General features: G+C 38.8%; 1 protein-coding gene across 1 annotated transcript; it reads left to right on the top strand.

The window, feature by feature from the left end:
* Positions 1–501: 501 nt before the first annotated feature.
* On the top strand, positions 502–12802 carry LOC137241554 (nuclear pore complex protein Nup160 homolog). The gene is given in 14 exon segments (XM_067769136.1): positions 502–908; positions 2408–2884; positions 7112–7678; positions 7743–7777; positions 7780–8171; positions 8227–8481; positions 8484–8649; positions 8652–8903; positions 9282–9818; positions 11319–11831; positions 11904–12067; positions 12222–12455; positions 12513–12553; positions 12555–12802. Coding segments are annotated over 14 exon segments (4122 nt in total). The 3' UTR covers positions 12637–12802.
* Positions 12803–13826: the final 1024 nt, after the last annotated feature.

The following is a 13826-nucleotide window of genomic DNA, read 5'->3' as shown; positions in this document are numbered from 1 at the left end:
AGGGTTACATAAAAAGTTCATATATATACATATATACATTTACAGTGTGTCTTTTTTGGTGCCTCGTTACATAAAGTTTTTTTTTGTCCTAAAAAATTGTTTTTTTTTTGCATTACTCGTATGAATCACTCTCCACCAGCCCATAATACACGAGCAAGAACAAAGTCAGCCAACATGGCAGCAGAAGACGCAAATAAGCAAATGAATGAGGGTGATCCCGCATTCATCGATCTTTCAGATAGATTCGTAGGTACGAAAAACAAAGGGATGAAAATGTAGGCGGTAGTGGGCAAGGCGCACCACAAGGTGGTGTGCAAGCATTAACAACTAGCACGGGGACAATATGGTCAAGCCCAAGTTACCCAATCGGTACTCATACGGCCACCGTCGTTACCCTTTCCGCGCTCCCCTCCGGTTCACAATTTCGCAACTAATGTTACGGCCAGTAGGCCTATAACACCAAACATACGTGAGAAAGTGACGCCCATAATAAAAAGTATGATGGTGGAAACTCAACAAACCCTTTTAAGTGAAATGCGCGCAGGCATGCAGGCGATGTTTGAAACCGTACGCAGTTCCAGTGTCGAAGTGGGAGCTGGCCGTCAGACAAATAGGCCACGAATACAGTATAAAAAAAGGAGGCATAACATTAGCAGCGAGTCAGCAGAGTCGAGGCGTTCGATACCTGAAAACGAAATAGTTAATGAAAACGCCAACAACAACCTTAATGCACATAATAATATTCCTGTTAGGTCGGCGGTAGGTCCGTTACCGGCGTTCAATAATCAAGCGAATCAGCGTCCAATCCTAGGCCCTGCAGCACCAGACCATCGTTCTTCCTCACAAAGATCACTACCGGAGCCTCAATACAGAGCTGGTACCTACCGAACTGAAATGAATATAGAAAAGTGGGGGATCAGTTATCAGGGTTACCGCGATTCCATGACCATAGAAGACTTTTTATTCAGGGTGGAGTATTTGAAAGAGCAGTATGGGTGTTCGTGGACTGAGATCATTAGAGACTGCTGAGTGGAGAGGCGCGCGAATGGTACAGGTTGTACATCCGAACGAATCGCAACCTAGACTGGCCAAGTTTACAATTCGCGTTACAACGGCAGTTCGGATCTTAGCTAACGGACTTCGATCTAATGAGAGAGATCACTGAACGCAACCAAAACCCGGAGAGACGATTGATGACTTTTTTCACACTGTCGGCATACTGCGTTCGCGTCTAAGGAACCCCATACCCGAATACGAAATGGTTCGGCTCGTCAAAGGGAACTTGCGGGAATCGTTGGCCAAATTAGTATACCCCATTGCAGTCTACTCTATAGAGCAACTCCGTATGGAGTGTAAGGAAATCGAAAGGTGTTTTCCTCGTAGGGATCGAGTTCCTCAAGGTGGATTCGTGCCTCGTTCATACCAAGTGAACGAAATAATTGATACGTCGCCGGAAGAGCAGGAGTACCCCGTAGATGAGGGTCAAGTCTCCGTGGAGGAGCTCCGTTATCAGCGCGTTACCAAACACCCGTCATCTCGTGACCAAGCAAGTCGTAAAAACCTGGTGTGTTGGAATTGCGGTGCCGAAGGACATGCATTCACCGACTGCATGTCGCTTCAGAGGCGTATATTTTGTTTTAAGTGTGGGAATGCGGACGTCATCACGCCGAAGTGTCCAATATGTAACCTATCGGGAAACGCGAAACGGAACGCGATGACAGCGGGGGTATCGCGCTCCACACAATTCCCGCTAGAGTAGACGCGTCGACTAACACAGTAGATGAAGACCTCGTGAGAGGGGGCGATCAGCAGATATCACGGATAAAACCAAAACTAACAAATTATACTATGAATAACAAAACAAATAACCCGGCTAGACTGTCCCTTGAAGAACGTATGAGGAGGTACAAAGAAGCCCGCGAAAGAATCTTTGCAGACGGCGTGGTACTAGGTCGTCGCAGGGTGTCACGCATGATACTGAAGGCAAGGGATCGATTTCGAAACCGGAAGATGCTACGTTGAGCAGTTGTTGCCACTGTTAAAAGGGCAGACCGAGATGACCCACGGGTGTACGCGGACATCGAAATAAACGGTGTCCAAAAACGAGGGCTATTGGACACAGGTGCATCTGTTAGTCTATTAGGTAGAGGATGCCGTGAGTTAGTCGAGGAGGTAGGGGTACCTATCGAACGTTTCATTTGGCAGGTTACAACTGCAGGTGGTGGCGCACATACGGTATTAGGAAAGATGACTATACCTGTCAAATACAAAGATTTAGAGAATAAAATAACGTTTTACTTATGTCCATACCTTGAACAAAACATTTATCTCGGGATAGATTTCTGTCGCGTTTTCCAATTGGCCCCGAATGTCATAAATGTAAATGAAATCGATGTGTCCAAGTTAGAGCAGTGACGGCGGAAGACAGGAATGAACGGCGTGTGCTTCATGACCTCACGGCTGAACAACAACAGCGCATAAATCAGGTCGTCGAAAGTTTCAAAACGTTTGAAAAGGATAGTTTAGGTCGTACACCGCTGGAAAAACACTCCATTAAACTCGTGGAAGATGCAGTCCCTGTGAAAGATCGCCATTACCCACTATCACCTGCAATGCAATCTATAGTTTACACAGAAATAGACAAAATGTTAGAATTGGGGGCAATTGAAGAAAGTGAGAGCCCATGGAGTAATCGGACCACTATAGTACGTAAACCCGGTAAAAATAGGTTTTGTTTAGATGCCCGAAAATTAAATGATTTGACCATTAAAGACGCTTATCCGCTGCAGAATATAGAAGGCATAATTAGTCGCATAGATGATACCCATTTTATTAGTAGCGTGGATCTTAATTTCGCTTTTTGGCAGATAGAACTGGAAGACAAGTGTAAACCATACACCGCTTTCACAGTCCCGGGGCGTCCCTTATATCAGTTCGTGGTCATGCCTTTCGGACTATGCAATGCGGCGCAACGGTTATGCCGATTGATGGACAGAGTCATACCACAGAGATTGAAGGAAAATGTCTTTATATACTTGGACGATTTACTTATAATCGCTCCCGATTTCGACTCGCATCTGCAGACGTTGCAAGAAGTTTCCATGTGTCTTAGAGAAGCAGGATTAACAATAGGATTAAAAAAGTCAAAGTTTTGTTTCAAGGAGTTGCCGTATCTAGGATATATTGTGGGCGGAGGCATGTTAAAGACCGATCCCGAAAAGGTAAAAGCGATCGTGAACATCCCGGTACCGAAAACCATGAAGCAAGTTCGGAGCTTCCTAGGAACAGCCGGTTCGTACATACGGTTCATTAAAGATTTTGCGGCGATAGCGGCCCCGTTGACCGATGCCCTTAAGAAGACGAACAAATTCGAGATGACACCTCAAGCAGTCGAGGCGTTCAATAAATTGAAGAGGGCGCTTACCTGTGCGCCTGTCCTAAGACACCCGGATTTTACTAAACGTTTTTGGGTTCAATGTGACGCTTCTGATTATGGTATAGGAGCGGTGTTATTTCAAAAAAATCACGATGATTCCGAAAACCCTATTGCTTATTTCTCTCAGAAACTAAACGATTGCCAGCGCAAATATATCACTACCGAGAAGGAATGCCTCGCGGCTGTGATGGCGGTGCAAAAGTTTCGCCCATATATTGAGCTGATGCCGTTCACGGTGGTGACAGATCACGCCAGTCTTAAGTGGCTCATGTCGCTAAAAGATCTGAGTGGTAGGTTAGCGAGATGGTCTTTGCACCTTCAAGCATTTAATTTTGAAATAGAGCACCGGAAGGGCTCTGAAAATGTGGTTGCAGATACACTGTCACGGTGAATCGAGGAGCTAGCTCAATCACCGATAGCGGGGATGGATACGGTAGAGTTTGAGTCGGAGGAATATTTAGATTTGATAGGCACGATACAAAAAAAATCTGAGCGGCTGCCGGACCTGAAAGTCGAAGACGGGTTTGTTTTCAAAAAAATGATTGCAAAAGATGTAGAACTGGAGGAAAACGAATGGAAGTTGTGGGTGCCGGCAGCATTGACATCGACCTTAATAGAGAATGCGCACTGTTGCGAAACTGCTGCGCACGGGGGTATGGCAAAAACTGTGCATCGCTTGCGACGTTTATATTACTGGCCAAACATGGTAGTACAAGTCCGAAACTACGTCCGAGACTGTCAGGTTTGTAAGGAAAGCAAGCCCAGTAACGCTATTTTGAAACCTGGTATAGGATCGGAGGTAGTTACCGAACGCCCCTTTCAGAAAATTTATATAGACTTTTTAGGCAAATACCCTAGGTCCAAACGAGGCAACGCCTATATCTTTGTAGTCGTAGATCATTTTTCCAAGTTTACATTTTTAAAGTCAGGCTACGGCCACCAATGTCGTGAAGTTCCTCACCGAGGAAATCTTTCCTAAGTTTGGTGTGCCGGAAATAATACACTCAGATAATGGGCAACAGTTTACCTCTAAACATTTTGCCAAAATGATAGAAACGTACTGCGTTAAACACTTGAGAACCGCGTTTTACTCGCCACAATCAAATGCCGCTGAGCGGGTCAACCAATCGGTCTTGGCTGCTATCCGCTCATATTTAAAAAGAGACCAGAGGGATTGGGATCTATATTTTCCAGAGATTGAGTGTGCGTTGCGCAGCGCCATAAACTCCGCAACGGGGGTGTCGCCATATTTCACCTTATTCGGCATTAACATGTTCACCAGCGGTGCAGACTATAAGCTGGCTCGGAAACTAAGTTCCCTTAACGACAACGAATTACTGTTGCTGAACGACAGCGACAGAATAAGATTAATGAGAGAGAAAATTAAAGAAAATTTACACGAAACCTATGAAACAAACGCGGCTCGGTACAACAAAAGAACCCGTGAAGTGCGCTTTGTACCCGGACAAGAAATATATAAGCGCAACTTCGTATTAAGCGATTTTAATAAAAATATAAACGCGAAGTTTTGCAAAAAGTTTATCAAGTGCAGAGTAACGCGAGCGTTAGGTAAAAACATGTACCTGTTGGAAACGTTGTCGGGAAGAAGCTTAGGTGCGTGGCATGCCAAGGACCTCAAGCAATAGTCCGTCACGACGAGGGTCAAGTCGTCCAGAGAGCAACAACCGATCGATGATGTCTGCCAACCTGAAAGAAAGATAAACAAAAAAATCCACAAAGTAACTCGCTTATATGTGAATTTTAGACATAATAATACTTCCCGTAAATCTATCTCCGGCGATGAGGGTCAAGTCGTCCGGAGAGGTCCAATATGCAGTACATACATAAATGCCCGGCATAGCTCGCGAAGCAGGAGACAGTGTCAGGTCGTGGGTCGTCCCCGCGTTGGGCGTCACTCACACCTTGGCCCGCTTTGATGTAGGGAGCCTCACATGTTGAGGTGGAGTACGCTGTTAAAACAGCGATATTGAAATAAATATTTTGCTCGTTCAAAATATGTGAACAAAAAAAAAAAAACCGAAAAGTTACCAGCGGGTTCCTCCTAAACCGGGGGTGGTATCCACAAGATATTTGCGCAGAACGCTTTTCTACGTTAGCAGCCTTCGACCGCGCTTATAAAACAACACCCTGGGTGGGTCCAACACCGGTTTGGAGACCAAAACTATATCCACGCAAAGCACTTGTGTTCACAGTTTTTTTGTTGGGTATTGCACAACAGAACAACAATCACCTGAACATCACCAACTTCCAATGCAAGTATCTCCGGACAGAGATACAATTTTTATTTTCCGCCTTCGGAATATTGTTCTCGAGATTAATACGCGTCGTGGGACACCTCTTTCGACCTTTTTGTAGGTAACAATCGACCTCGCACCTAAACTTGACACCATAATAAAAATTTATAAAATTGTGTTTACCAAAAAGGTAAACACGAGAAACGTCAAATGAAAATGTCCCAAAAAAACACCATGGTGAACTCACATAAGTTCACAATGATGAAAAAAGCTTTAGGTTGAAGATTGCCAGATGGACGGGCATGATATGGTGAGAATAAGGACAGGGATAGATATAGGGTGGTCATGATTGCAATAGACAAAAGAAAGACCGTGGGAAACGGCATAAGGAAACGGTTCTTTTCAGCGGGTTGGATAGTATAAAAGGGGTAACTGGAGGAGAACAGAAATAAAGTAAAATATAGCAGCATATCAGGCTAAAGTGCGCGCGCCGCTTTCCAAATAAAAGAAAATATATTTTAAATTTCGTTTGTGTTTAAGTTTTCTTAAAGAAAAATTCCCTGTGCGCGAAGATCCAGAAAGGATCAGTTTAGTGCCGATAGCAATAATTCTTAAGTTTTGATATAAGGCAAATTGCCTTCAGTTAAAAAAAGCGGTTTCGGTCGATAATTTTAAAGAAAAAGGACGACGCTGCATCCAACCATCAGGACAGGATTTCCTTGCTGCATAAGGATGTGGAATATTTGTTTACCTGGTGAGTGTTTAAATTATGAAGATTTTTTTTTTTTATCATATAGACTTTCGCGCCGTTTGGGGTTCACGCGACCTCAATTTCGACTTCGGTCACCAGCCTCTTCAATAAATCCGCAGGCACGGATTTTCTTGGGTGAAGATTCCCACTTAATCATTGGTTTTTTTGCGTAATCCCAAATTCTAAAAATTACTATCTTTTTGATTTTTTTTTTTGATTAAAATACTAAATTTTTGTGGATACACTCATTTTATATTGCATGTAGGTATGTGGGCAAATAATATCAACGTATGTGTGACATAAGGCGCGTGAACGCCAAATCGGCTTGGGGAGCCTTAATTTAAAAAAAATGTAATTGGCGCTAATTTAGAGTTTCTTCTCGTAGTGAGAACCACGGCCTGCCAAATGTACTGAGCTAGCTAGGGCCACCATCGGGATCCAAAGCATCGTGTACGTGACAGGGTATGACAAATTTTAGTGATGTGGTGTGTCACGCGTTTACAGCTTACTGTTTCCGAAAAAAACGTCGTTTTGATTCAGACATCGACATAGTGACAAGTTAAATCTTTGGCTAGCTAAATTGACACTGAAATGAAAAACTTCGTTTGTCAACATTCCTGTTTCTGGCAAGAGACCGTGTAGAATTTTCTTAATTATTACTTATTTTAGGCGAACCTACCAAGATATCCTGGAACTGTCAGAAGTGTGTCTAGACTTTACATTGTACAAAAATAATGTACGTTACACATTTTCAGACACTCCCGTACTAAATGTTTCCATAACTGAACAAGATCGACATGTAACAATTTTGGTAACAACAGTTTGTAGTCTACATCACATACACTTTCCGCATCCAGATACATTGGCCGATAGTGGGGCAAATAATACTAACTTGCAGAATGGAGAAAGCAATGTGCAAGCAACACATTGAGGGATTTCTATAGATTTTAATGAGTCTCAAACATTTTCTATTTTTCACGATGCCAATAACTCATTTGTACGCGATCCAAGCAGTTTTTATGTTATTGATACACAAAATGCTGCTACGTGCGCTGTACCACACGCTGCAATTAGCATTCTATCGCCCAGTGGTGTCGAAGCTTATTTCGCTTTAGCCTGTCAATCTGAATTAGTTTTATATATAATGAATTGTGAAACTGGTCATGCAACATCTCAACCATTGAAGGAGAATAATATCATGCCCCGTTTATTTTCAAACCTTAAGAACGCATTTACGTAAGTTATTTAAACCAAAGAACAATAAGTCTTAATTTAATTTTGGCTACTTATTATTCAACAGTGGCAAAAGTGACTTCTCTGATGCAAATCATGCCAATAAATAAATGATACATCTGTTTGCGCATTCTTGTCGTACGCTACCAAATCTGAATTTGTATGCATAGACATACACACAGACGCTGGAATTTCGCCTGGATTGAGTTTAATTTATCGTAAGAATATACCTGCACCACTATTAGATTTAGCAGATTTTGCTGTTGCGGAAAGTAGAATTTGGGCATTATGGACAAATGCCGAAGGAGAATTTAGTATATCCAATTACCCATTAATGCGTGGTTTGTGCATTGGTTGGACAACAGTTGCACTGGAAGCACCACCCGATCGATATTGTATTAGCAATGAGCATAGCATGGATCCACGAGAAGCATATTGCAATTACATTTTTCAACGTGGCAAATTTGGGCGTGAAGTTATTGCAAAAGCATTATTTGTAAGTATTTATTATTAAAACAAAAAATAGTTATGTTATATTTCTTCCATATTAGATGGTACGTCGAACAAATTTGCGTTTAGAATCGAAACACTGTACACTGCCTTTATTGAAAGACCAAGTCTGTCAAGCAGTTGAAGATGAAATTCAAAATGGAGTCAAAGAGTTTGATGTTACTGATGACGATTATTTGGAAGTCGCCACACGGCAATGGGAACGTTTCTATTCGTGTTGTGAGCAATACCATTTGAAGTCTTGTCAGCCAAGTGGCCTATTTATACTCGAGCCAATTGATGGTTTATGTTTGGTTAAAAAAAAAACACATTTTCTTTACTACGTCCATGTGAAACTTTAGAGCATATCATGCTTGTTGGTGAGGAGGTCGATATGAACACTGTAGTTTTAACATATTTTGCAGGAAATGAAAAAGTCGGGGAAGATCTTGTTATTTTAGTTTCTATTGTGGCACAGTTCGAACGTTGCTGCCAGATGAACTAAAGCTAGACATTGATAAACGTCTTTATAGACTGGAAATGCCCAATGTCTTCATTGCTAAATTAGCTGATGACATATTAGCGGGCGATCCGGATCGTGAATTACTACCGAGCACCTTTCTTGTATGGATTAGACAAAAATTACAGGCAATCAATGATATGCGTATGGCAATGACACTTCTGCTTGATTGTTTGCGCATGGATAATGGTAATCCAGCTGGAATGCAAACCAATTTAGGTAACCATTTTCTGGCAATTTTATAAAACACAAAAAAATATAGGGGACAGGCAATTTTTACAATTTTATGTCTCTCATCTAGTAATATATGTTATGGTAGTTTTTGAATATGAGAGGAAATTTTATTTCATTTATTTATTGAGAAGATACTAGCGCAATAACATCTAAATCACCATAAAACAAAAGCTTTTTTATGGGGACTTAGCGCATTGCAAAGCTTTATAGCTTCAAATCTTTCGCCACCCCTTTGTCAACCTCGCCTATTACAAAGGCAAGGCTCTGGCGACCCCCAGTTCCTCATGGAACTAGAGGGTGGGTGGCAGGATGGCAAGCACACTACCCAAATCTCTTATTTATTTATGATTTCGTCTTCTTTAGGGCAATTCATACTGGCGGTATCTTTACTGGATTGCGGTGAATCATATAAAGCATATGAGCTCTTTCTGCAATCAGCGAAAGGTGTTTTACGTGAACTATTTCTAACCGATAAAATTCTGAAGGGTGCACCACTAGCCAAACGCACCGAACATTTATCCATGCTTGGTGCAGATGGTGGTGGTTGTGGTGGTGATGCCTTAGATAGTAATATAAATAAGCAAGTCATAACGCATTATTACCTAAAAGTCATACAATTATTTGAACAACATAATGCATTGGATCATATTATTTCAATGGCTTACCACTCGCTAATCTATAATGCAGAATTATCGCGACGTAAAGATTGTCCACGTCAATTGGTTATAACATTATTCAACCGCAAAAAACTTGATTTGTTAATGTATTTTCCCTATGTTGGATTGCATGAGGAATTCGAAAATATTATAGAATCACGTGCACGCTCTTTAGTGATCGATCAAAATGAAGTCTTTGATTTTGTATATGCCTTTCATGTTAAAAATGGTAATATGAGAAAAGGTATGCATAAAAATTTTTATAAACTAATTTTAATATAAGGCTTTTTGATTTAAAGGTCTTATCGATGATATAGGATGATTCGATCTAATTTCAGTTCTACACCTTTTCCAGTTTAAGTTCAGAAAAATACAATTCAAGTTCAGAATTTCCAATTTAAATTTAGAAATTTACAATTCAAGTTCAGAAATTTACAATTCAAGTTCAGAGTTTCTAATTTAAATTCAGAAATTTACAACTCAAGTTCAGAAATTTACAATTCATGTTCAGAATTTTCCATTCAAGTTCAGAAATTCCAATTTAAATTCAGAAATTTACAATTCAAATTCAGAAAATTACAATTCAAGTTCAGAAATTCCAATTTAAATTCAGAAATTTCCAATTCAATTTCAGAAAATTACAATTTAAATTCAGAAAATTGCAATTCAAGTTCAGAAAATTACAATTCAAGTTCAAGAAAATTTGTCGGATATTTTTTTTTTTCATCCGATGGAAATAAATGTATCTAAGATGGTATCTATAAGTTAAGGAAGCTTTGGACATCTTAACTCGTTTAAATCAATTTTGCGAGATAGCGAAGAAAAAAACTCTCGCTCATAAGGAGCAATTGCAATGCCATCCAGCTATATTCTTAGCGTCACAACCATTGATCTGCACTGAGTGTGACAGCAGTGATGACGAAGATATGACCACTTAAACAGTCAACGGAGCGTCCACACTCCCGGAAGTAACGTATAGGTACAGTCTGCATAGATCTTGGCGCCATATGTCAAAATATCTCAACTTATACGCCATCATCATCATTCATCATGAATTGGCACTTAATCGCGATTTTGGCAGTTCCGTAACAAATCATGCCAGCTTTCCGTTTCGCGGTGATTGAGATCACCATGAGAGGTCAAGTCTTCCTCCACCTTCGCTACTCTACTGCTATTTCGACTGAAATACTTTCTTGGCCGTAGCGTCATCTTGCACTTGTTGGAAAGAATCATCCTCCATTTGATTTCAAGGTTCAGAATGTACACAACTTTAAGAAAACTTGGGGTACACTAGCCACACTTGGGGTACCGAAGCCACCATTTTGGTAACATAGTCAACGAAGCATCAACACTTCCGCAAGTAACATATAAGTATAAAATTAATTAATTAAAATAACTTTTGAAAATTAACACCCTACTTATAAATTTCTGAATTCGAACTGTAATTTTCTGAACTTGAAATGAAAATTCTGAGCTTGAGTTGTAATTTTCTGACCTGAATTGTAGTTTTCTGAATTTAAATTGGAATTTCTGAACTGGAATTTTAATTTTCTGAACTTGAATTGCAAATTTCTGAACTTGAATTGTAAATTTCTGAATTTAAATTGGAAATTCTGAAATGTAATTGTAATTTTCTGAACTTGAATTGCAATTTTCTGAACTTGAGTTGTAAATTTCTGAACTTAAACTGGAAAAGGTGTAGTGGACAGTTGAAAACAGTGATTTTTAATCGTTTTTCTTGCAGCTTCTGCTATTATGTATGAACAAGCGATGCGTTTCCAGCTTGAAATCGATACCGTTGTTTCTATGGAAAAGCGTTGTGCATCTCTTTTGGTTTGTATCAATTCATTACACCTTATTGATCGTCGTTATCGTTGGATTGCTAAACCTGTTAATGGTTTAGATGATGCACCACCTCAACCAACGCCAACATCAACGCATGCTGTCAAAGATTCGTCTACATTAAATTGTGGACCAGATATTGATGTTTTGCGTGAACAAGTTGTTGTTTTAGAAATAAAAGATATCAAACGAGAGCTGTTGCAAACTGAAGCGCTAGTACGTTTAGCTGATCATCGAAAAGATGTGCAAACCTTTATAAATGCCGGACCCCAAGAATTGGCTGCATTGAAGTTGGCTAATGGTTGCGAGACATCATCACTGCCAATATTTAATAGTTTAACTGGTGCTTGTGTGCGCATTACAGAGGAGGGTCCTAATGAGGCGTGGGCATGGTTCCAGGAAAACGATTCGGCTGGTAATCGGATTTCTTATTTCTAACCTGATAATAAATATAAAACATTGTTTTTTTTTTTGTAAAACATCTAAGATTTACCGCATCGAAATAAAGCTGCTGATATGGCTTGGTCTCTGCTGCAGAAACTCATTTATGACAATGAATTGGAAAACTCAAGACGCATTCGTAAATCTGTGGTGAATAAGATGCTTGTTCTCAATGCTTTTGTGCCGCAGTGGCTTTATAATGATTATAAGGTATGTGGGCTCGTATGCCTCTCTGCATACAAATCTTTATTTTATGGCAAATATAAATTAGGAAAAGTTAAGATATACGTGATGTGATCAATTCAAAAAGACGTTCAAAAATATTTCCATTGCTAATAGGAGAATTTAAAATGTTTCTTTGCAGAAAGCAAACTGCATGGAGCTTTTGCATTTGTTTGTCAAACATAGCCGCTTACTTGAAGCCGCCGAATTGACACGGGGAATGATTAGCGCTATGTTGGGTGCTGGAAGTGAATATTTCAGTTTTAAACATGCCATTGCCGTCACAAATCAGGACATGTGGCTGCCAGTAAATAACTCGGACCTTTTGTTGTATGGTCTAAGATTAATTGCCGATGCAGATATTGAATATAAGCAGGTATTTAAATAAATTAATACACATAGAAAACATACATGTCTGATTTGCAATTCTCAGGTGCTTGCCGAGTTACAAAATATTATTCAAACTTATATTGAAACAGCGCACAGCGGGTGACAAAATTCAAATGGCATACCAAAAAGAACAATCAAGTCAAAGACAACAACTATCCTTGGCTTAAGTAATTACTAATTTATGTAAATTATATTTTAGCTTTTGTAAGTTAAACTATCTGAAAACACACTGAGAAAATCTTGATTATAAATTATATAAGAACCTAATAATTCTAAGTTTTTTCCTACGTTCCTATTCTCAGCTTTTTATGCCTAATTAAAATTATGCTCTAATTAAAATAATATTCAACAATAAAGTTTGCAAAGATTTTTAAAGCAATATAATTGCAATGTATAACAAAAAAGTATTTTGAATATAAATATTTGTGATGAACTTAACTAAAATAATTCTAAGTTTTTTCCTACGTTACTAATCTAAGCTTTTTATGCTCTAATTAAAATAATATTCAACAATCTCGTAAAGTTTGCAAAGATTTTTAAAGCAATTTAATTGCAACGAATTTGTCAATAATTTTTATCCAAAATTTATAAAATAGATGTATAACAAAAAATATTTCGAATATAAATAATTGCTGATGAATTTAACTGATAGTACCAATACCATCAAATAAATGGTCCTTATAAATATTGTAATCACATAATTCAAAACAAAAAATGACTATGAGTACCGATGTACGTTTATTATTGCAAAATCTCGAAGGAAGAAAATTGCATGAAGTACCCTCAATGTAAAATTATTCCAGTGAATGTATATATCGCATTTTAAACTAAAAAATGTGAAAACTTAAAAAAAAATTCAATCGGTATTTAAGTGTAAATCGATCCATGAAAGCATCGTAAAATAACTTATGTTTTTTTGGTAGTTAACGTTATCGTTTAGCCTGGTTTTGTTAAGAATTTTGTTATTTTTGTGGTATAAATCAACATTTAACACAAAGTTACTCTGATTATGAGTTGAAATACTTTATAGTTTAGGTTGCGATATGTAAAATTACATATTTTTGTACACAGTTCTAAAATGTAAAGGAAAAAAATTTATATTTGTATTAATTAAATTATTAAAAAGATATTGTTATATTAATGATATAGAGAAGCGCCAACACGAATGCAAGTAGTTTCAAACTTCTGGTATGCAATTCACCACTTTAACTGTCAGAAAAAATGTTAAATTGTTCATTTTATGTAAAAAAAAATTTTGAGAGTTGCAATGAAGTTCTGAAAGCTCAGGAATTTCAATTTAAGTTCAAAAAATTACAATTGAAGTTCACAATTTTCAATAGAAGTTCAGTGAATTATA

This window comes from Eurosta solidaginis, chromosome 2 (genome assembly GCF_040869045.1).
Source record: "Eurosta solidaginis isolate ZX-2024a chromosome 2, ASM4086904v1, whole genome shotgun sequence".
Lineage (NCBI taxonomy): Eukaryota > Metazoa > Arthropoda > Insecta > Diptera > Tephritidae > Eurosta > Eurosta solidaginis.
This window is presented reverse-complemented; position numbering and strand designations above follow the sequence as displayed.